Consider the following 25,007-nt stretch of genomic DNA (forward strand, 5'->3'; position numbering starts at 1 on the left):
GGAGTCGCATGTCCTTCTCCTGATGCACTCACCCGAAGCACGTGGAAGAAAAATGAAACCCATTCTGACTGAAGTTGAAGTTTATTGAAAACCAGTCAAGCAGTGTTTCAGAAATGCAGGTGCACGCATGCACACAGATTCACCCCAGCCTCCCCAACACATGCTCAAAAACACACATGCATATTTCCCCCATGTATACCCGTGTCTTTGTTCTGTCCTCATCCCTGTAGATGGCGGCCTGTATGGACCGTGGGGAAAAGGCCTCTGTGCTCCTAAATGTTGTTTTTCTCCACATTACTGTCAAAGTATCCACCGGTGACTGATGATGGATTACGTCTCAGCCAGTGCACAGGGTTTTCCCTCAGCCTGTGACTTACAGCAACTCCGAGCCCTCGCCGCCCTCGCTGCTACACTAACCATGGCGAGCGCTGCTCAGGGAATATCACAGAGGACCTTTTTCGCTCCTTTCTGCTCATGTTCACTGGGCAGCTGTTTCACAGGAGATGCACAGGGGGGAGATGAGGCATGTGCCCTTGTTTAAAGGATGTTTTGGTTATATAAGAGATTTTTTTTTCATTTGCTGCAGACCCAAACCCTGTCTTCATTTGTCTTTCTGTGTCAATGGAAATGCACTTACTGCAATTTGGTGTAGTGCCACTCAGTGAGGCTGTGGAGCTGGGCTGTGATTCACTGCCGCACACAAACCTACAATTTTAATGTGATAAGTAGAGATTCAGACCCTTCTTTTGGAGTTAGAGATAAGCCATTGGGTTTGGGTAAAAGCCCAGGCAAGACTCATTTGAAGGAGGAACTGATTGCTGTTTCATTTAGCGAAGAAAGGCGCTTTGCTCCCCACCAGCATCAGGTGAAGGAGGCAAGCTTTTCAATTTTCTTCTTCGTCAAAACCTCTTAGATTATTTGTGTTTACCTGTCCTGTCCTCCAGTGTCTTATGATTTGTTATTTATCACATTTCAGCCGGTCATTATCTGGTCTAATGGTGTGTCATTAATCATAGCAGCTGCTGTGAGCTTCAGGTTTTGTGTGTGTTGTGTGATAATCACCATAGTGGGCAACAAAGTGAGATTCAAATTTGAATTGTAGATATTTTGATGTATTAGTTTGCATACAGTATGGTGTTTACAGCCCACGTTTTTCCCAGTGCACCTTCCTGGCCTGGAGGACCTGCCCTGTGCTACGGCCCGTCCTGAGGTTGACTCAATTATGTGCAACAGAAAAACACAATTTTAGTTAGCTACATAAAAACACAGCAAAAAATGATCTGGGAGAGTATTTTATTAGAAAGAAAAAGGACCAGTCTACTCGAGTTGGTCAGCGTTTCTACTTCCTCCTCATCTCGGTGTCTGTACACTGTCATTGCAGCCCCCGGAGAAAAATGGCACTTTCTACCACAAAAAATCACAAATTAAATCTTCTAAACACAATCGGACATGTTCCAGCAGAAATATGATCTGAAATTGGTTAGAAATTTACAACATTAGCAACCACGTTTGCACGTTTCCCAAAAGCATTTAGCTATTTAGCAGGGCACTTGCAGCTGGGGAGTGACTGTGATGAAGAATTGCAGCACTTTGTACCAAGAAAAATCAGCAATAAAAGCTTGTAAACACAACCAGACATGTTCCAGCAGGAATATGATTCGAAATCAGGGAGAAATTTTTAATTTGGCAACCAAGTTTATATGTTCTCCTGACGTTAGCATGTAGCACATGTACATTAGCTGTGTACTTGCAGTCGGAGAATGACTGTAACGGAGAATCACCAATGAAAGCTTCTCAACACAATGGGACATGTTCCAGCAGGAAGCAGTGTAGGCTATGTGTATGGTCATCTGCTCCAGGCAGTGAGGTGCATGGACCACATGACCATAAAAATGCGGTGTAAGTACCGAATGTGTACAGGCTGCCAGATTTGTCCGGGGTCCCGCGCTAACTGATGACGTCACGCATTATGATTGGCTTTATGGTAGTCACAAATCCTGATTGGTTGTCGCCATGGTTGTGGCTGGAAGTTTGAGGAAATGGTTGTAATGTTAGAGAGTTTGAGGAGAGAAATAAAAATAATAAATCGAAAGTTTTCTCTTCAGCCGTATGCTGAATGAAGTATTAAAACATTAAGCTGACAAGCGGCAAACATTAACGAGATCGGCTGGGTTCAGATTAGCCTTCTTTTAAGTTAGCATTAAGCTAGTGGCTAATAATAATAAATTGAAAGTTTTCTCTTCAGCCGTATGCTGAATGAAGTATTAAAACATTAAGCTGACAAGCGGCAAACATTAACGACATTGGCTCGGTTCGGATTAGCCTTCTTTTAAGTTAGCATTAAGCTAACGGCTAACAATAAACCGGCTAAAAAGAAGAGAAATGCATAAGAAACAGAAGAAATTACTGTTAGATCGGCTCGGGGTCGGAGGGCGTCTCACAAATCAATGTACAATGTTTCACAAATCCAGGGTTAGTGTATCATACACTATATTTATGTGTAGGCTATGTGTATACAGTATGAAAAATAAATAAACACAACAGCATGTCATTGTAACTGACTTTATGTTCTGTCTTTCTTTGTTTTGGGACCCTGAACACTGGCTGCACTGACCCCTGGAGCAATGCTGTTATGCTGTCAAATATGTTCATGTATTTGTAAAACATTGTACATTGATTTGTGAGACGCCCTCCGACCCCGAGCCGATCTAACAGTAATTTCTTATGTTTCTTATGCATTTCTCTTCTTTTTAGCCGGTTTATTGTTAGCCGTTAGCTTAATGCTAACTTAAAAGAAGGCTAATCCGAACCGAGCCAATGTCGTTAATGTTTGCCGCTTGTCAGCTTAATGTTTTAATACTTCATTCAGCATACGGCTGAAGAGAAAACTTTCGATTTATTATTTTTATTTCTCTCCTCAAACTCTCTAACATTACAACCATTTCCTCAAACTTCCAGCCACAACCATGGCGACAACCAATCAGGATTTGTGACTACCATAAAGCCAATCATAATGCGTGACGTCATCAGTTAGCGCGGGACCCCGGACAAATCTGGCAGCCCGTACACATTCGGTACTTACACCGACGCGTTATGAGTTCATACTGTAATCAGAGTTGAATAAAATGTTGAAATGAAGTATTCAGAACAGTAGGAAACTTGTGTTTTTTGCTCACAAGGATTACTTCTAAATATTTGATACTCGTTTCATCTATCATTGTAACACTATATATAAAACAGGAAATATGGGAAAGCATAATAGGTCCCCTTTAAAGAGATTTAGCTTGTGTGATTTCAGCATCATCCCCATTTTTTTTAAATGGCTGATTAAGGTTTTAGATAATGGCATTAATAGTGTTATCAAATTATATGCTGTAAATTTTAATAAACTGCTCATTTAATTGCATATCCTATCAAATTCGGAGGGCTCAGTAATTAGATTATATTACCGCGTGTGAATAATATAGAAGATTATGTTGCAGATTACAGTTTCAATCAGGTAATCAGTGATCTGTAACATATTACACTTTTGCAAAGTAACATCCCCAACCTTGGCCGTGGCCACCCGCCTCTCCTTTACTCTGTCAGGAAATATGCTAATATCAGGCAATTACGGCGCTCTGTGTCATTCTGTCTCTTCTCTTCAGCATTCACTGTTGTTTTTCAAGCCCCGCCGTGACTTTTGTCAAGCATCTGTATGAGCGTGTCAAGAGCAAAGATGCTTGAGATGGGGAAATTATTCATAACTGTTTTGGCGCAAACGCTTTCACACATCCTGTCCACACAAGTTTTGTCACCATGCATATAATCGAACACACATTTAACAGAAGCTAAAATATATAATCGTGCATATTAGAAGTTGAAGAGGAAGGGTTCTAGGTCTCATCGAGGTCATATTCAGTCCCTCGCTTGGCTCTGAGACGCCCGGCTACATAATTCACCGGCAGGTTGTCTGTCTGGGGGAAGAGGTGAAGGATGTCAGATACTCAAATGAGTTATTAATTTTCCATTTTGAAAGCTTGAGGTGCACTTCATCATCCTCTTACCAATTTTCCTGTGAAGCGTGACTGATTTCGTTCAGAACATTGTTCTGGTTTTTCTGCAAAATTGATCTTCCTGCACCTGCTCTCCCTACAATTGTTTTCACTTTTCATTTTTCATTTATGGCTGAGGTGTATCGACTTTGCCGTGCAGATTGTTTAAAGTTTACTTACAATATGCTTCAATATCACCTTATTCTTCCCCCGGCTCATCACTCCCAGTCATATTAGACTGTCCTCTAAAGTATTTCTCTTCCTTTCAGCATCTGTGCATGATTTAAATAATGTGTTGGTTGTCATTCAAAGAGCATCTATTTTCTTGCCAGTTATGTCCTTCTGAGGTCTGCGATATGTATCGAGCACATTTCTCAGAGCCATTTTACATTTGTTTTCACACTTTCATAACATGTCCTTGTTTAGATTTTTTTCTTTATTGTGTTTTCCAGATATCTTTTCTGAGTAAATATCCGAGACAGCCAGGTCTGACTGAGAGCATCTTCACCTGAATACCGTCTGTCCTCTATAGACATCAATGTACTTTCTTCCCACTCACTCTCTTTCTCTCTTCATTGCCCTCTTTATAAAAACCCTTTTTTTATAGTCTGTCATATTTCCACTGCACTGACATCCTTGACACACTTCTCTGTCCCTCTTGAATGTTGGCTGAACTCATCTGAGTCCTTCTGTCTCCCACTCAGACCCTCCAACGGTGGAGCCGGTGTACATGGAGATGCGTCAGGGTCTGGGGAGGCCTGTGGTGATGACCTGCAGAGTGCTGCGAGCCCACCCTTCCCGTGTGCTGCGATTCGAGTGGCTCCTATCAAACCGGCTGCTTCACGCCGGAGCCTTTGATGCCCAAAGAGACGAGACGGAGTACACCATCCGCAACCTGAATCGAGACGGCTGGGGGGAATACACCTGTAATGTCATCAACGAGGCCGGAGCGGGCAAATGCACCTTCCAGGTTACAGGTAAAGAGTGTTTGCAGTTAAGACTTTTATTTTGCTTAGTCATTGAGTGTTTGCCAGGTTGTTATCTCCGGGTCTTCAAAGTGAAATCTGCATTCTTCCTAATGGCCAGCAGGGGGCAGTTCCACTGGTTGCAAAAAGAAGTATGATTGTTTTTGAGAAAATGGCCCTATTTCTCACTTGATCTGTTACCTCAGTGAACATTTTTCTAATGAGTTTATGGTCTTAATCTCTACCTTCAAGTCTTCTTTCATACAGCATGATGTTCATTTTATAAATTAAAGCCCTATTCGGACGGGATTAGTTTAACGTGGAGACGTGGGGTAAGGTAATTATTACCAGAAATTTTAGTCCTGTCTGAATGCACCATGTCTGTAATCATTACGGATAATGTCAGTTAAAATTATGGCGACTTTTGCCTTCTGTAAAACGGTCCAGAGAAAATACCTCGGGTAATATTAATCCTGTGCGAACGCGATCCTCTGTAAAAATGTATGCAAATATTGCATCACATCCTGTTTATAACCAACTGTTTTTTCGATGATGGAGTTGTTGAAGAACCATTCAGTGTTGCCGGCAGTTGTGATAGTGATTATCGCATTGCCCTACATGGGACAGGTGGAGAAGAAAGCACTTTTCAGGGCCACGAGACTTCTGTTTTTTATTATTACACATACAGGAAGTAACGTAGCACGCATATGCCGACAGGGAGGTGACGCCAGGGCGCAAACCCAGTTTGATTTCTTGTCCCGTGCGAATCAGACATTTATATTACAGACATCCTGTGATAAACTGACATTAGTTCACATCCCTGTGTAAAACTAATCCCATCCAAATAGGACTTAAGGGTTTCGGTATCCTTGGTTCACAGTCAGATCCACCCATCGCTCCTCCAAAGCCCCAGCCTCTCATCCAAATATGGTCACACTCCTCCCTACAGAAGGGGGAGGAGTTATACAGTTTGATGGCCACACATTCACCAAGTTAGATGTGAAACTACACTGGCTCTACATGCTGGTTTACCCCCCCCGTGTCTCGCTGCCAGCTGAGCAGAGGCTCTCCCTTGTTTTTTGGAGGCAGATTAATAAATTAGCAAAATAAAATGACAAAGAATCCCCCAGAAACAGTGATATAATCCCCAGTCACCAATAGCCAATGCATTCGTCCAGTCGCCCAACCCAACCATTCACATACAATATTTCACTTCCATGCCGTCATTATTGTATAAAACAGGCTGTTGGTGTGTTTCTGTTACCTTGGAGCTGCATGTGAGAGTATCCATTTTGTTGCCACACATCTGCATCTCTACAACAGCTCCTTCAGTCCGCACTGCAGTTGGTAATTAGAGCGTTTGCTGTAAACTTTTTTGGACAGCTGAAATTGGCTCGTCAAACATATAACAGTGCTTGTCACACTGTGTTTTAGTGGCATGGATGTCTGTGTTTGTGATAGACAATTAATTTAAAAAAAAAAGAATAGATCGTCAATCTGAATGGGAAACGTCAATCATGCCGGCTCTTTCTGTGTCTCTGGTAGTAAACCTGTTCTTTCAGATAATACACACTTACTCCCTTCCTGCTATTTTTTTAGATTGCCTGTGTTTTTTTGTTTTCTTTTCCTTTTTTCATCAAGAGCTGGAAGTGTCCATCTCCTAGCTGGTTGTTATGACAGGACCAAATTAGTTTGGCCGCGTTGAGTGACCGCAGGAACTCTGGCCAAGGTTTCAATCTCCCAGACCTCCCATTAGAGACAGGAGCTGCAGGGTCACAGGAGGAGTATTTGTCACTTTGATCCTCTGCCACTTAGGTTGTTCTCCTCTTTGATACTGTCTATTTCTCTCCATCTAGTGCTGTCGTCTAACCGTACCTTTGCCGCACTTGATTTTTCTATCTCCACTCTTGCTCTTTCTTTCACTCTGTGTCCATGTTTGCGTCCCCTCATTCTTCATTTTTCTCGTTTTTAAACGTCTCTCTATCGCCGTCCCTTCTCCACCTTGCCTGGAGAGAAAGATGGGCCCCCACCCCCCTGTGCGTGTCATAAATCAGTCCTCCCTGGTGAAACAGGTAGAGCAGAGAGACAGAAGCAGATAGTCCCCTCCAGCCATTTGTTTTTCTCAACAGGGCTGGGGTTTTGCCTGCTATTGCTCATGTTCCCTCCCTCCCTCTTCCTGCCTCCACTCCCCTTCCTTCCCTTTCATCCTCCATCCCTCCTTCTCTCGCTCTCCTCACCATCGCTCCGTTCCTCCCGCCCAATGCTCCAGATTCCCACCATCTGGACTCAGTGGTTGCCAAAGGTATGGAGGCTCTTTTAGTAACCCCCTGAGTGCAGGAGCATGGTGCAGAAAATCCACTTTTGTTCCTCCCATCATCCATGAAATCTGGTGTGCCCAATTCCCTTAACTCCAGCTCTTATTCCTTAAGATTTTTCAAATTTTATCCTGAAACACAATCGCCACAATACGAGATCAACGCTATTCTGTTGTGTGGCTGAAATAAATAATCTACTGGAGAGAAAGTGGATTTCAGCTCCTCTCTGACTTGCGAGCCCGCTTCAAGATGAAGCTCATTAAATATTTGTTATGGCTCATGCAGTTAGGTAGTATCTTGGGTTGCTCACTTTACAGAGTAAAGACAGGTAGACACCTCGGCGGATATTCCCTCGCCGCTCTCTGTCTGACTTCCTCTTGCTCTGTGTTGATGTGTAATAAACACATCAGTCAGGGTTTTTTGGCCTGAGGCCACAGTGGCCTGATCACACACACAGATCCAGTCGGCATACTATGCAAAACATACATGTTACCATGCCGACAGACGCATGCAAACTCACCGACATCAGGCATTAGGCCATTCTTTGGCTTATATAAATGTTGTCGCCTCAAAAAGCGTATTGTGCCAGGGGAGAGTGTGTGTGCATGTGCATGGATGCCCATGTGCCAAGCCATTGGGACATCTGTGGAAACAGTGAGTCGGCTGTAATAGCCAAGTTGGCCATTAAATTGTGCCAGGGGAGAGACCCCTCAGAGGGATGTAATGTGTACCACTGAGCTTTGGCTCAGCCTCTCTGTCATGGGAACTCTGACTTTTTAGTAAATGCTGAAATCATGCTCCTTTTAAGAGTTAGTAGATAAAGACGAGGTACATTTCACAGTCCCTCAGTCTGCGTGCTGCTGTTCTTCTCTGATTTCATTCTGCTCCAATGCAGTCGATGATTTATGCACAAGTCTGCATTTACTGTACATCCTGTCCTCAGGCAACAAATGTGTACTGATGAAGCAGTGATGGGGTGAAACACAGGTCGCAGAACACACAGAGATTGAATTTAAAGGTGTATTCCATCAATTTAGTGCTGCTCAAAATGAAGTTGGGAAACTCACAAGAGAAAGTTTTTTGTCTAAAAGAGTTTGTGCAAAACAGAAGCAGCAGAGGCCGAGATATTCTGACGTGTGGCCCAGGGTATGAGCTACACTCACTCCTCCTAACCGGCTGGTGGGGGGCGCATGTTTTATGGAAATCAGCCTGGCTAAAAACAACAAGCCTTACTGTCTGTAGTTTTAACCTTCATCGTGTCTTGAAATTGACCTCCATTGAAAGGTTTGGTCTCGTTGTGAACTAAAGCATCTGCAGATTCATTCCATACCTGATCATTTGTAACCTAATAAAGTTTGGCACATGACAAAATGAATAATCACCAATTTTGTTATCTCTGATGCCATCTGACTGTAAGGGAGCTGGGAGGGTCAGGTCCACCAGATGCAGCTCTCCGCAGTCTAACACCGCAGTCGGAGCGCTTCAGAAGCAGAGTGTTGCATCTGCCCGATTTTGTAGACTTTCAGATTTTGTTGATGAGGCTATTTTTCATTCATACTGTAAAACCTCAATTAAAAGCTCAGTCCCAATTAAAGGCCTGGTCCCTTTTACGAGCCCGGTGTGGCTACACATTCTGACAGATAAAGGCCTGTCTCAATTACTTTGGTTGCCAAGCAGTTGGTTGTTTTTTTTTTTTGTTTGTTTTTTTTTAATAGAAGTTCTTCAGCTGTATAAAACCAGGTTGTAGGCTGCCTCAAAGTATGAGTCCATTCCTTGATTACCCTGTAATTTTTCATTAAAATGAATCCAAGTTGTGAGTATTGTTTTGACAGAATAAAGTCATGTTGTGTTGGTATGCCATAATCCTTGGGTGCTGAAACTGCTTCTCTCACTGATGCGCTGTCTGTCAGAGCTAGATCAAATGAATGATTCATAATTGATATATTATCTGAAGCCTCATTTTTAATAATATTTTAGTATATAATATTCATATTGGTTGTGAAAGGAATTATAGGCCTGTCCCAAATATAGGCCTGTTGAGTTCAGTGATTTAAGCAGAAATTAGCCCGGGCTATGGAGTTCTACGGTATTTGTTCCTCTACCATATATAAGTTAGCAGGCTGTGTACTTAAATGTTGTTGTTGTTGTTGTAGTTTTTTGTCTGTTAAAATTAGGGGTGGGAGTCTTTGGGCACCTCACGATTTGATAACGATTACGATTCAGGGGTTACGATTCGATTATAAAACGATTATTGAAGCATCTTTAATTTATGTATATTGATGCACTTTTTCACAACACACATTTCTTTTGTCTCACTGAATAAGCATTCAACACTTGCATTTTTTAAAGACAGTGCATTTGTAATAAGAAACAGTTGAATTCATTTCCATTATATTTTATTAAACATAAAAATGGAAATGCGTGCAAACTGGAAAGTTACAGCTTCGTTGTACGGAACCAAAGGTAACAACAGGTATCTTAAATCACAAGATAAAATGCGTAGTTAGAGTAACAAATGATTCGGTGGCGACAGACGTCCACGCATCATATGTAACTGCGTTCCTACCTGCCTTCAACAGCGAGGCCATGACTTCTGTTTTGGTTTGGTTGTAGAGTGTCGGTGAAATAGCGTCAGGATGGGATGGTGTATCTGGGCTCCAGTGTATGCAGCAGTGCTCGAGATCCCTGATTTTCCACGACAGAATAAGGACGCAAATCCTTGGCAATAAATGCCGCAATGGCCTTCGTAATTCGCTTGGCCTTTTCCGATGAGGGTGGCAACTTTCTAATTGCTTCCTCGATTGTTCTCTGGTCGGTAGTGCCTCTAGTTGCCGCAGCAACAACAGCCTGCCGTCTCCCTGACTCCTCCGTCAGGTGGAATCAAGTTACATGGCTTCTCATGTTTGTTGTGTTGCCAAAGTATTTTATTTTAGCACAACACAGCTTACATATAACGTGACTCTTGTCCAGTTCGCTTCCACCGTCGACGTTGTAGAAGCCGAAGTGTTTCCACACGTCTGCTTTTAAATTAGAAGTTGTTGCTGTTCGGATCTCACAGCGAGGTGGGTGGCTGTCAGCCATGTTTGTTTTCCTCTGTGCGCGTGTTGGCGTGTCTGCTCCAGGTGCGCATCCCAAAGTGTCCCGGAGATGACGCGTACCGCACTTCTTAGTTCCGCATTATTTAGAACCTTCTGTATTACTCTAATTAATAGATTTAAATAATCAAAATTTGGACATTTGTGAATTGATTCAGATTCGTCCACGTCCGAATCGCGATGCATCTAAGAATCGGAAATTTCCCCCACCCCTAGTTAAAATTGAGTTTATTTTTGTTATTTCCGTCCATGTTGTACTGGAGCCTGCAGACAGTGTTAATATTGTTACAACTCTGGTTATGATGGATTAGAATTTTGTGACTGTTTTAGTAATTTGAAATGAATTCATCTTCAAAATTATATCGTAACTTCTGAAATGCATTGCTGCGTGTCTGCTGGAGTAAGTGGCCGTGATCAGCTTGGGCAGCCGGGACATAGCCGGGACATAGTGGGTTGGAGGTCCATCCTGAATGGACCTGCTAACATATCAACTTTGTAAAGTACAGTGAATTTCCAGCACAGAGCTTTTATTTTGAAGTGCCAAACAGCAACCTAACAGAGACAGCAAACTAGCTTGAGACGTGGCCAAACACAAGTATGACACTAAACATATTAAGCTGTGTGGACCTTGAAGCAGTGACTAAGGAGAAGTCTGGACCCCGTGGCTGCACCAGTTGGGAGCCACTGCTTTAAAGCGTTGCATTTGTCTAATCGGAGCAAAACCAAAATTCACAATGAAACAACAAATTCTGCAGAGCTTCTACACACATCTCCCTCCCTCTTTCTCTTCATTGAGCAGCCTCCTATAAACAATGCGTACTGCAGTTTTGCTGGAAATCACAGATTCACAAAGAAAGGGCAAACAATGTTTCTCATTTCTTCCATGTTTTAATTCCTCTTTTTGGCAGCGTGTTGTGAATTGGAAGAGAAGAACAACTAAATTCTCAGGGACTGTGTTCGGTTTTTCATTGTCTGCATTTTATGAGTTTGCTCATAAAATGAATTCAGATTGGACACAATGATGTGCTTGTGTGCTCCCAGTTTCCCTTTTTTTTATTGTAGCCATTGTTTCTAATGATGCAGAAATCACAATGTGGAACATGCTGCCATAAGTTGGCTGCAGTAAGATATCTGCATATGTTTTGGTAGGGAAATGTATTTATTGTAGTGTGACAGACACACCCTCACTGTCTCGTTTATGCTCTGCATCCAGTCTATTTTGATATATTATTATTTGATCCATGATCTGTTTTTTTGAGTAATGTTTTTGTCATCTTGATTTATTTTTTGTTTGTTTGGCTCTTTGAGGTGTGTTTTAAATAGGCCTTTATTGAGCCTCAGGCATACCATCTGATGTTTTTTAGTGCGTGTTATTTTTGTCTTTATCATTTTTCATATCTTCAAGTAAGAAAGAAAAAATAAATTGATCTTACCTTCAAACCTGCACCACAACCTTTCTCTATCTCAGGGGTTTATAACCCTTATCAGTGTTGGTCTCCAATCGACATTTGTGAGTTCCAGACGTGGTTCTTAGTCACTCAGCTATCTGCTTTTATAGTCTGTGCCATGTTCACCTGAGTTGAACTTCACCCCTGCAGTAAATGGTGGATGTTGAATACTTTCTGCAGCTCAAAGAGACATGCCGACATTGATGGATCCTAATGACTGATGTTACATAGTCAGAGTAAAAAGACAGCACGAATATTGTTCTCTGTGATCAGACTGAAAGTATCTCAGGCTTGAGGCATGGGTGGATTACTGAGCGGGCCTACTGGGCCCAATGCTTTAGGGGCCACGTGGCCTTCACCTGCAAAGTGACCATTAATAAAAGACACAAAGTGACTACAAAGAGATACAAAACAGCTGCAGAGACACAAAGCAACCGAAAAATTAGAAAATGGGGCAGGACAACCACAAAGAGACAAACAATGACCAGGAAAAGACACAAAACAGCTACAAAGAGACACAAGATGACTACCAAAGACCAGTGTTATAATAATATAATAGTAACTGGTTACTGTTACTAGTTACATTAAAAAGTAACTCAGTTAGTAACTCAGAAAGACTCAGAAACTACAGAAATGCCCAAAGTGACTACAAAAAGACACAAAACAACTACAAAGAGACACAAAATCACAGAGAGATGCGTAACAACTACGAAGAGACTCAAAATGACCACAAGGAGACACAAAACAACAGTGATGTGTCGTGATTGCAAAGACCGCAAAACAACTACAAAAAGACACAAAATTATTATAGAGACCCAAAGCAACTACAGAGGGACTCTAAATGACAACGAAGAGACACAAAACAACCATGAAGAGACACATAACCATAGAGAGATGCATAACAACTACAAAGAGACACAAAATAACTACAAAGAGACATAGAAACACAGAGAGATGCGTAACAACTACATGGAGACTCAAAATGACCACAAGGAGACACAAAACAACAGTGATGTGTATCGACTGCAAAGAGATTCAAAACAACTACAAAGAGACTCAAAACAACAGAGTGATGTGTCGTGATTGCAAAGACACGCAAAACAACTACAAAAAGACACAAAATTATTACAGAGACCTAAAGCAACTACAGAGAGACTCTAAATGACAATGAAGAGACACAAAACAACCATGAAGAGACACATAACCATAGAGAGATGCATAACAGCTACAAAGAGACACAAAATAACTACAAAGAGACTCAAAGCAACTACAGAGAGACCAAAAATGACTATAAAAAGACACAAAACAACTACAAAGAGACACAAAAACACAGAGAGATGCGTAACAACTACGAAGAGACTCAAAATGACCATAAGGAGACACAAAACCACGGTGATGTGTATCGACTGCAAAGAGATTCAAAACAACTACAAAGAGACACAAAATTATTATAGAGACCCAAAGCAACTACAGAGAGACTCTGAATGACAACGAAGAGACTCAAAACAGCCACAAAGAGACACAAAATAACTACAAAGAGACACAAAAACACAGAGAGATGCGTAACAACTACGAAGAGACTCAAAATGACCACAAGGAGACACAAAACCACGGTGATGTGTATCGACTACAAAGAGATTCGATACAGCTACAAAGAGACACAAAAAGACCACAGAGAGACTCATAATGACTGCAAAAAATATTCTAAACACCTGTACGTCTGTGTGTCTTGCTCCTGTGCTCCTGCATGTCCCTGCCCGGGGTCCATTGTCCCCATGCTTACAGAGCAGTCACAATCTATTCTGCTATTTTTCTGTCTTTTCCTCTTTTATTTCCTGACCTATTTTTGTGGCCCTGCTTCTTTTACATCAATACAATATCACATGATTAGTCACCGTAGAGCTGCCTCCCATTCATACTGACCAAGACGGATAAACCAGGAGTCACAGTGGGTCAAAACAAACAAAAGTTAATTTGATCAGCGATTAGAAATCTTCCTGTCTCTTTTTTTGTTTTGTTTTTTCCCTCAAGTGGAGTAGGCGAGGAGGGAGGAAGTTGAGGAAGAATGAGCTGAATAGTCGGGGTGGAAGTGACTCATTACAAGTTCAATGCCATTTCCATTTTTTTTTTTTTTTTTTTTTTTTTTTAAAAAGGGAGCCTCAGAGAGATTTCATTCTCCATCCCAGAAGGACACAGCCAGGCAATTACCACTGAGTCTTTTAATGTCTCTAATGCCTTTTCCCTATAGTCAGTTAGCCGTTCGTGCGGCGGCGTTGTCTCGGCCAGCTGTGCGTCCATATGTAAGTGTCATTTCTGCCACAAAAGCCTACATCACACGTCAGCCCAACACCATATAGCACCGTGTAGCATATGGCGGTGTTTTCCTGAACAAGAAAGCATGTTCATAAACCCTTAAAAAATGAAAGGGAAGTCTGCAAACAAGGTCAACTTCTTGCCTGAAGGGTTTTTTATCCTGAGCTGTTATGAATCATTGCATTGGTTCTGCTGTTATAAACAGGATTTTTTAAAAATCAATTAAGCCTTCTGTACTTTATGTTTGATGTCTCCTACCCAGGGTTATCTGTTTCAGGCGGTGTAAATGGGTTTGGTAATGTGCTTCAATACACATAATGTATTGTTAAAAGCGAGGTCCTGCAGTACAATATATTGTACGTTTGAATAAAAAGACGACAATTGACTGTTGACATCTCTAAGAAATGTTCTTTAAAAACATTATTTCTCAGAAAGAATCAGAGCTGATTGATTTCATAATGTGAATACGATCATTGTCATCATGTATTCCTAAAGCAGAGTCTGTGTGGGAATCTTAAAGACATATTATGAAAACATACAACACCACGAGTCAGTTCAATTAACCTTATGTGCCTTTGCTTTTCCCGCAAAGTACAGCTTCTTCATTTCTCCATCAGCCTTATTATACAGCATAAACTGCATGAACAAAACCGACACTATCTGCCAGGCTGGCTTATGTAACGTTTACTGTACAGCGTGCTGTAAACACAGCTGGCTCTATACAGCGAAACACTGCCAAGTGGAGTGCAGACGGTAATTATCCTTGGGTTTTTTTTGTTGTTGTTGTTGTTGTTGCTGGAAAATATGTTTTCTAGTTGTATTTCAGTGAGCCATAGAGGCACTTTGTTTTAAAGCATCCTGCGTTAGAGAGCAGAAGGGTTCGACTTCAACATCCTGACCTTGTGAGAGGAATTTTTAATCTCAAAATAAAAAAATAAAAAAAACATTTAAATATAAATTACAACAGTATTGTTTTGCTTTTGCATATTCTTCCCTCTCTGAGTGATTTTATCTGGCTGATAAATGAGCTTCTTTCCCTCAGATTAGAATATCGAATTTTAAATAGCTTCATCCATGTAAAGGCCAAGTGATGTGCAGCAGGCCGCACAAAGCATCATTAACCTGATTTATTTCCTGAAATGCAGAACAAAATGCCCTCAGTGTTGATTCTGATTTATTATCATGGACGATTATGAGAATTGATCAAACCAGTCAGAGCCTGAATGAAACTGCTTATCTTGTTTTTTTCTCTCCGTCTTACAAAAGCACCTCGCTGCTTTTGATTTGTTTAAATTTGAATGATTAAATCTGAAGTGTTTTATCTAAGTTACAACTTAACTTAGATACAGTGCAATCAAAGAAATTATGAGATGTGCCAGTGTGGTGTGAAGTCTGTTTTCTTCTGCCCTGCTTAACTATTCAGCATTGTTTGCCCATATTGTTCTCCTTGTCGTGGTATAGATTTCATCTCAGGACGCAGGCTTTTGGCATTTCACATCAGTTACAGTTAATGTGGCGTGATTATACAACTGACTGAGCCAGATTCTCCGAGCTCTGATGTCTTCTTCCAACTTCATATAAATACTGCCAATAGATTTAAAGGGATTTCAACCAGCTGTCTATCACAGCAATCTGGGTAACATGTAGGGCCGCACACAACTCAAAATTTTCCTAGTCGACCAACAGTCCTCATCAAGGTCCATCAGTGTCACACAAGTCTCCTGCATGTTTCTGATATGAATGTAATGATGAAATGATATATTTTGGTGGTTTGAGTTGAAGGTGTGAGAAAGAATAGTATCAGTAACATTGTTAACACTGTGCTACATTACAGAGAAATACAAACCGTACTAATGAACCTTCATTAATATAGGCCTATATTTTATCTCCAAGTGCACGTCACACACTGAGCGAGCCGCCTGTTAATGACGCTGTGGGCTAATGGGCATGTAGCTACTTCCATGTTTCACATGATACGTCATGTTTGTAGTCGACCAATGAAGATGAGTTTACATATCACCTTGGGTTCGTCCTTCACCTTCTCAAAATGATCCCACACTTTGGATTTCCTGCCCGACATGTTATTAACTAGCCTGTGGAATAACCGCAGGTACCAGCCCTGGAGATTAACCTGACTCCTGTCTGACTGCTGAGCGTGGACACTTCCTGTGTTTTATATTAAATTAAAGTCACACCTGGTCCAGTCATATAGGTTTTGATTTATTTTGACAAGGCGCAGCTCCTAATTAGCCTGGAAATCCAGACCCAAATCTAGAAAGATTTAGGGTCTGGCTATGAGTCATGCAAATGGCCCAACTCGAGGGGCGGCACCAAGCATGCATTTGTAAATTTCACTGCACGCAATTGGATAACACTACGACCAATCAGAACAATACACGGGGTGACGTATCCAGAGCTTAGCTACCAGCGGAGCTAACAGGTAGATTAGACTCTTGCCGTATCCGGTCGGCAAAACAGCAAAAACGTCCTTCTTGCAAAGGAAAGACTCGAGCGCCGTCTTCTGTTCCTCTTTTAGAGAAAAAGCCAAGTCTAACTCGTTCATTGTAGCGGCCAAAGCCGTTTCAAACAACTGGTGTTCATCCGTAGCCATCTTGCAATGTTTACTGACTGATTCTGGACTTCGTCGTCGCAGCGCTGTTGTCATCTGTTTAGCTCGCCTATATCAGACACACCGATGAGATTGGTGCAGCTCGGCTCCAACGGCATGGGTAATCATTCCTGATTGCCAGAGTGACTCGCTGAGCAAATTCAAATTGTGCTCTCGCGAGAACTCTGGATTTCCAGGGTAGCTCCTAATAGAGTTTCATGTCAGTTTGTTTGTTTTGTCTATTTTTTTTTGTTTGTTTTTTGTTTTTCTGTGACTAAGCGACCAATGAAATCTTGCCAATAATGACCTTTCTGGTCAACTTACACTTGGTCGACTATCAGGGGGCAGCCCTAAAATGAACTGTGTCAAACTTCCCTGATCAAATACAAACCATAGTTCTCTTTGCTGCTAAAATGCTTTCAGAAACATATATTAACTTACTAACTGTAATACAAGATTGTTTGTTACCAGCCTGCTGCCATTTTGTCTTCGGACAGGCAGCTCGCCAGCCTTTCTTGTTCCTATGTGGCGCGGTGCATTCTGACAGTTGTAGCTTCTTTACCTCTTAAGCAAAGGCAAATGTCTCAGCCCTTTTCTCTGTTTTCTCTGGTCATGTAGCACAAGTTTCAAAATTATTCCATAGACAGCCTAGTTTTGTGAAAAGACCATCTTTCCAGGAGTGAAACACTTCTTTAAGGCTGGCGTTATTCTGGCCAGACATCAGACAGAATGTCAACTTGTTAGAGTCGCTGCAGTGGGCAAATGCCAAGGTCTGGACCCAGGCAAACATTATTCTGTATCTGTGAGTGTCAGCATTTCCTATAGAAAGACTAAACCCAACAGTCTGTATCTCAGTACTTTTAAGACTTTTAAGATACTTTGCTTCCCTGTTTGTGGCCCTCAGCCTCAAGCTCATTCCTCCCTATTGAAGACACAGATGTCTTTATAAAAGTATTACGTTATTTTATGTGAATGTGCGATAATTACAGGTTATAGCATGATGATTAGAGGAGAAATGGAAAAGCATAAAGGTCCAGGTGTTTTTTTACTAATTTGTCATATCGTCAAGAATATTATCGCAAAAATACCCTACAATATTGTGATATTATCTTAGGGCCATATCGTCAACCCCTACAACTCGCTATAGCACGACCCTTCTAACCCATATTTGTGACACAGATAATCACCAGTGACACCTATGTCATGGAGTGTTAACAATCAAAATAGGTGCAAATCCACTCTTGAGACGATTCCATTGGAATAAATCGATTAACCTTCAATTTCACAGTTTTAAATGCTGACAAGTCCCATCCTTGTTTTTATGAATAATGTCTCCAGAAAACATCAGTTTTTACAATAATCAGATTCATCTTAAGTCTGAGAGCCAGGGAATTGAAAGCAGACAGATAACCCTCCGAACTTCTGACCTTCACAAACTCTCGAGTCACAGTTTATTTCCTCCCCCGAGTCTCAGACATAGAATCAAATCAAAGGAAACAAAACGATTCAAGGATCCGTTCAGACCAAAGAGCCCACAGGGAGAGACCCAGGAGGCCACTAAAACTGTTTAGGAAAATAACGCCATTATAATTCATCAATGACATAAACTATCCTGACAGGTTTATGCAATTGCCTGACATACATCAACTACTTGCTGCATCTCCACACGGGTGCATCAAATCCCAGTCCTGCTTTTGTTTGAGCTAACAATGGCGGCCCCACTGTCTTCTCCACGGCTATTAAAAATCATCCGCCCTGGGTATTGTCATCCTTCAATAAACAAGCCCAAACTGCAGAGGGGCAAACACAACAACGTGTCATCGAGGTGAATTACTATTCTCTGCCTGGAAGGTCATCCTGTGAGCTTGTTTCAAGATCTTGATTAAAATACAGTGTTCTGCCAGCTCCTGCTTCAGCTGTCAGAAATCAGCTCGCAGGCTGTGACTGGAAAGCTGAAAAAATCTTGAAGGATTTATTCAGTCCGTGCCACGATCACTGCAGAAAATAAATCCTCACAGATTCCAACAAAGCAAACAGTGTTACTGAAAGAAAAGCTTTGTGAGGATCTCGGTGGTAGTCTGGATCCATCTGTGTGAAACAGTTTTTACCGTGGAGGCAATTTGAGTGTACGAGCATCAAGCACTCAGGTACGATCTGTCACAGCATGGGATGGACACTTCAGGATGTAGCTACATTCATCAGACACACCACAATCTGGTACACGCTTTGATTCAGTGCCATGCTATGTCACGTAACATAAGATGAAACTTTAATGATCCTTCAGGGAAAATTGGGTCAGAGCAGCAACGAGGAAAATCATATGGAGTGGATTAAAATAGAACAAACAGAACGTTGTGCAGATAAGGGATACTGTACATCTTTGTCATGCTAATTCAGCACTCGTTTTGGCTTTAAAGAAATGTCACTGTGTTAACAAAATGAAACATTTACAAGTTTACATTTATACTCGAGCATAAAAGCACGCCTGCACAGAGTGTGCAAAATGAACCACTGCAGCAGGGCAGAGCTCGTCTGTAACACATACAGTACAGATGCAAGCAAAGAATATGTTAAACAATTTTAACTTCCAGTAATAACAGCTGAAATTTAAACCTATTTCACTGAATAATAATACTACAGACTATATAGCACCAACCTCTCTAAATACAAGGTGTTCTTTGTAAACTGGCTGTCATTTGACCTCCTACATTCAGACCAGGGGCAATTGCTCTGAGACAAGGGAGGCTGAGCTTCCCCTAAAATTTCATAGAAGAAATGGTCAAATATGCACTGTTGAATTTACATTAAAATAAGAATTTACATTGCATTAAACGTGCGCTAGGATGTGTTTAACATCACGACTATGCTGTTCAAACGTCAGCTGTTTATCACCTGTTTTCAAACACGACCTCCCTGTCATACATTCTCGTGTCAGCACGGTGGACGCGGAGCCTCCACGCATTCCTTTGAGACAGCGCTGAGCAGGGTTTTTTCACGCAGCAAAGCGAGACGCTCATTGGATAAATGCGACAACATCGTCATTTCCAGGGAGGCTCAGCTTCCCTGGGACCTAATGGAGTGGTAGGCGGGAGAGGACGCTCAGTGTCTGCATGATGATTGGAGGAATTGTCTAAAAGGCTGAACGCCTTTGGAAATACACACCGGCATCTTTGTATTTCGAGCTCAGTCCCATCCAGATATTTGCAAGTGGAGTCTTCTGACAGAGTGCCGTCTGGAGATCCTTATTTCCATAAGAGATGTAGCTCATTTTCACCGTTAAACCCATCTGAAAATCTTTGAGGTGTGTGTTGCTGTGGCTCTATGGCATGAGTGCGGTTGAAAAACGCCTTCAACTAAATGTCTCTTTCATAACTTACTGCCTCTCTACACTGTGACAAATTCTATGATGTATACTTAAAGTGAGCTTCCCCTGTTTGAAAGACCAGCATGATTCACTCCACAAATGTCCCGCTGTCAGTAGCCTTGGTTTATAAAACAAACATACGACAGAAAACTGGGCATATGCTCATTTCCACGCATATCACTGCCGAGGTGCCCTTGAGCAGGGCACCGAACCCCCCAACCGCTCGGGGTGTAGGTCCTGTTTGTGCATGTGTGTGTCTTACGGACCTGTGTGTTAATGACAACAGAGTGGAAACATTTAATTTCCCCTCAGGGGGATTAATAAAGTATCTAAAAAAAATAATAATAAAAAAATATATATTTCGGCATTTATCAGTGTGAACGAGGGCACACTAAGATCAAATCTCACATCAGGTTTCTGTCAGCGTAGACTTGCAGTGCAGCAAAATAAATCTGGCTGAGCTGGAGATTGTTAACAGACTGTGTTCTAACTGGCGTCTTTGTATTTACAGCTGCATATTAATCACTTAAAAATGTACAGCCGCCATACGGATGTGTGCTCTCTATCACTGCTGGCAGTTGCCTGTCTCTGTGGGACTGGCTTCAGGTGGAACGACGATGAACACCATGCGTGCCTGATTCTATCTCAAGCTTTTCTTTTTTAAAACACTGACAAACCAAAATATGTTTAGATCATTTATCATTAAAAGCATTATTGAAAATAAATAATTAAACCTTGCAAATTTGTGATTTTTACTGGTGTCTGGCTCCGACACAGGTAGTGTGTCTGTGTTTCCTGTTATTCCCAAAATGAAAGGAGACCCGATTTGTGCAGTCACACACCCCTCTCTCTGGGTCAGTTATAAACTTTTACATGAATATTATAACAGTATCAATATTATATAGGCTATATCATTAATAGGCTATAGAGCTCGTAAGTTGCTTGTTTCCGTTTCCGGTATATGGGACCTTAAAAATCGATTTCTCATAATGTATTTCAATGGCTAGATGAAAATTATTTTCTGGTCCAGTTTGAATTGTGCCATGAATTTCACATATGTTGTTTGTGAATTTTTAATATATTTTTTCATGCAATGAAGGCTACAGTTTAGCGGGAAGAAGTTTGATACTGTTAGGTTTTGTGTGAGTGTTTTGTGGACTACAGCTCTTCGCTGCTCTCGACGCATATGATATACATGGCTGTGTCTCTGGTACACTTCACCGCCTCGAAAGAAAATTGAAAGAAAGAACAGCCGTTCTTGTTGAAATGGTGGCATTTGGGTACAAAACACACCGGCATCTTGATCTGATGGCTCCGTAGATCGTGGCAGAAGACGCAGCAGCAGCACTGTGAGTTGAGAAGTGGAGGGAAAGTGTGATGACGTGACGCCACATAGGCGACATAGTCTTTCTTATTACGTTGTTTCCACAGCCTTTAACTGAAGAATCATACAATAAACTGTCAAACTCTTAACATGAAAAAATATTATTTAGACCCACACAAAACATTTATGTAATCCAAGGCATTTAATGACTGGGACCAGAAAATAATAATTTTCTCTCCATTGACTCCCATTCATATTTTCCGAGCCTAGAGGTCCGATGGGGGTCTACCAGAAGGGGCGTGACTTACGAGCTCTATAGGTTGGTACATATCATGAATGTATAAATCAAATACTCCAACCTGAGCTGGAGTTTGATTTTCGGCTCCATTGTTGTTGGCTGCAGCAGTGTTTTCTTCCCATGCTGCGTTTTTCCAGCTTCTTTTGAAGGCTTCCTTTCTTTTCAGGCCGTCAAATAAGTTGGACGTGGGACGTGAGCATTTCCAGTTCTAGCTTAGAGAAGTGTCTCTTCTTGGCCGTATTACACCTCTCCACATTGTAAACTCTAGACGGCGAGGCCTATACATACAGAATGTATTCAATCAGGAGAGAGAATATTTATTCACATGTGCGCACGAGTATGAGAAATGTAAGTCTTTGGCGATCAGACTCCATCATGGTGTCCTATATTCCAGGAGGGTGGTAAAGACCTAGTAGAGTAGGGATCCCCCCTCTATGGAGTCTAGACACTGGTGGTGGTGATGAGATGAAGAGGGAGCTGAGGATGTGGATGTGAAGAGGAGTGGGCTTTGATGAGCTCATCCTGGGCTCTGATAAGGTGACTGGAGGTGAATGGGGTGGAGGAGCCTTAAAAAGCCTTAAAGAACAGATTAAAATTTGGCAGCAGCGACATGAATGGCTGAAGGAGATCGTAAAAAAGTTTGATTGGCTAACCAGGAGAGGGAACGCCTGTAATCAGCTGATTGGTGGAAGTGGGATAGAGAGAGAACTGTGAGTGGATAAAGCATAGAGAAAGTCTTCCTGATTGAACTTAGCTGAGCTTCATTTGTGTGGGAATTTGTAAATGACAATTATTTTCAATCACCACATTTATTAACGCCCAATCATTCCTTTGCTGTGATTGGCGAGATAAGAATAATTCATGAATCACAAGTGAACCCTATTGTATGATGATTTCTACACTCAGATCTGCGCTGGTGTGTAAGATAGACTGATTAATATACAGATTAGTGCTGTAGTTACTGTGAGACACTGGCTCTGCTGTTCTGGGGTTTCAAGTGTTCACAGCAGTGCCAGTATTTCAGCACAGTCCTGTGTTTGTTTTGATTGTTGTTTTCAGTCCTCCACTTAAAAAAAGATTCCAGTCATTGTCGAGGCTTAGAGTGTTTCCGTCTTTCCATCACTGAATGTTAAATCTGACAGTTTGATTGAGTGTTCAGGATAATCCGTCTTCAAAGTGAACATGTTAAGTCTGACATCATTAAGTGTTACCGAACAATAACAGCAGCATTACCCGTAGAACTGCTTAAAATGTTTGTCATTCATTTACAATGTAAAATGAGAAATGATTGCTCATAATAGACTTTATGAATAAGCAACCCCACCCTCCACCCCACTGACTCAGTCCTCGCAGGGGAACTGTTGGCTGTGGCCACTTAACATTTCAGTATCATCACCAGGGACAAGTGGCATTTATTTAGCTTTCTGAGACGTTCAATGTTCAAGACGTGCTTTCTTACAGCATTTCCATTTTATAAAGTATTCGTATTATTTATTTACACAGTATTAAAACAATTGGTATAAAAACATCAGCAACAACAAAAAACAGATTGTGCAGGTGAGATGAAAAACTCCTTCAAGGGTTTTAAGCTATCTCACCTAAACATTCAATAAAACAAAAAGACGAAGATTTAAAATTGCCTTTAAAATAATCAATAAGATACAATATAGTACCAAAAAAGAAATATAAAGTAAAGTCAGCTCGTGACACGTGACACATGTATACACGTCATCTGTAGAGGTGTCTCGTTCCTCTGTGACCCAACTTTATGCAAATGCAGCACCACTACTGCTGTTTCTAAGTGCTATAATTTAGGCAGCTGGACTGACTTTAGTTTCTTGAAGACGTTTGACCTCTCATCCAGGAGGCTTCCTCACTTCTAACGGACTGTGTGGGTGTCGGAATGATCCCATGTTGCCTTCATCTCAAATTGAAACGCAGGTGGTCTCTGTGATCAGCCAGCACTCTAAATGTTCTTTCATATGTCCGTACCGGTCAAAGGGTGGCCCAAATTGACCTATGGCTAAGCCACGCCCCCTCCACTCACTCGGACAAACTATCAACATTCAGTGAGCGGCGCTATGGCAGGTGTCACAGTACACGGCATTTCACAGGAGGCAACTGATGATTTTTGGGGACATAATGATCAGATGTCATTGAGAAGTAACCAAAAGGGCCTAAACTACGCATTGGAGGGATATATTCATCATTTTATTGTTGAGAAGGTCGATGAAAAGCTTAAATTACAAGCCAAAATTTACAGGTCACAGTGTACGCTTGTGAACCGCATCTGGTTGCCGTCACCATCAAAGACAACAAGTTAAAGTGCCACTGAAGTTAAGGTTTTTGGCTCAGAATATGAGAAAAGGATAACGGCCTTTTTACCATCTTTACCAAGAGTGTCTCTCCGTTAGTTTGGTGCTACAGTATTTACACTGAATCATTCAGCATAACGTTTGCCAACCTTTGTTATCTCTGCCATTACAGATAAGTTAATGAAGCTAAGCTCCAGAAGTTAACGTTAGCTTAACTAGAGCCCTTTGGACAACAGCTAACAATGATGTACCATCACCAAAGTACAAAACTAGAACAAAATAGGCTAATGAACTCCCAGCAAACAAGGTGACATGATGAACAACGCAGCTAGGAGCTAACGTTAGGCTAACTTTAGCTAACGTTAGCTAGAGATGTTAAAGATAACTTTATATTTCTTTGCAGCAAAGTGACAATATGTTGCCTCAAACACAATGTTGACTTACCTTAGAACAGATGTAGACATCATTGTTAATCTTATTCACGTTGAGTTGATGTTGTGGTCTAACGTTACCACACAACTTTATCCAAAGGAGACACTTTTCTCGGTTGAGATGTGGTTTAAAGTGTAAAAATACACCTGGTCGCCCAGCCTCTCAGGATACCTTGTGTCAGAGTTGCATGTACCCCATGCACACCGTTTGACCATTTTTAAACTTCAAATCTCAGAAAAAGCTCATAAAACCGAACAAAACTGACTTTCTGTAATGCATTTCAATGGACGTCCAGGCAGAGAATGTCCCAGTGTATGGGAGTGGCTATACGCACTGTGATTGGCTCATCGCATTTGAGGGCGGGGCTTAGCCATAGGTCAATTGTATAGCAACAGATATGTGACCTCAGCGACTGTAAGGGTTCACACCCACACAGGGTTTAAAGCCTGCGACTCTGCACCAGTTTGTTAGAACTGAAGAAGCCTCTTTGATGAGA

The 25,007-nt window shown here is 41.5% G+C and overlaps 1 protein-coding gene across 1 annotated transcript in view; it reads left to right on the forward strand.

The window, feature by feature from the left end:
• Positions 1–25,007, forward strand: part of LOC125897557 (MAM domain-containing glycosylphosphatidylinositol anchor protein 2-like) — a 118,185-nt gene that overhangs the window by 18,095 nt on the left and 75,083 nt on the right. The window contains exon 3 of the mRNA XM_049590961.1: positions 4,739–5,011. Within this exon, the coding sequence (XP_049446918.1) occupies positions 4,739–5,011 (273 nt within the window). The remainder of the gene's footprint in view (positions 1–4,738; positions 5,012–25,007) is intronic.

The sequence above is a fragment of the Epinephelus fuscoguttatus genome, linkage group LG11 (genome assembly GCF_011397635.1).
Source record: "Epinephelus fuscoguttatus linkage group LG11, E.fuscoguttatus.final_Chr_v1".
In the NCBI taxonomy this organism is placed as follows: domain Eukaryota; kingdom Metazoa; phylum Chordata; class Actinopteri; order Perciformes; family Serranidae; genus Epinephelus; species Epinephelus fuscoguttatus.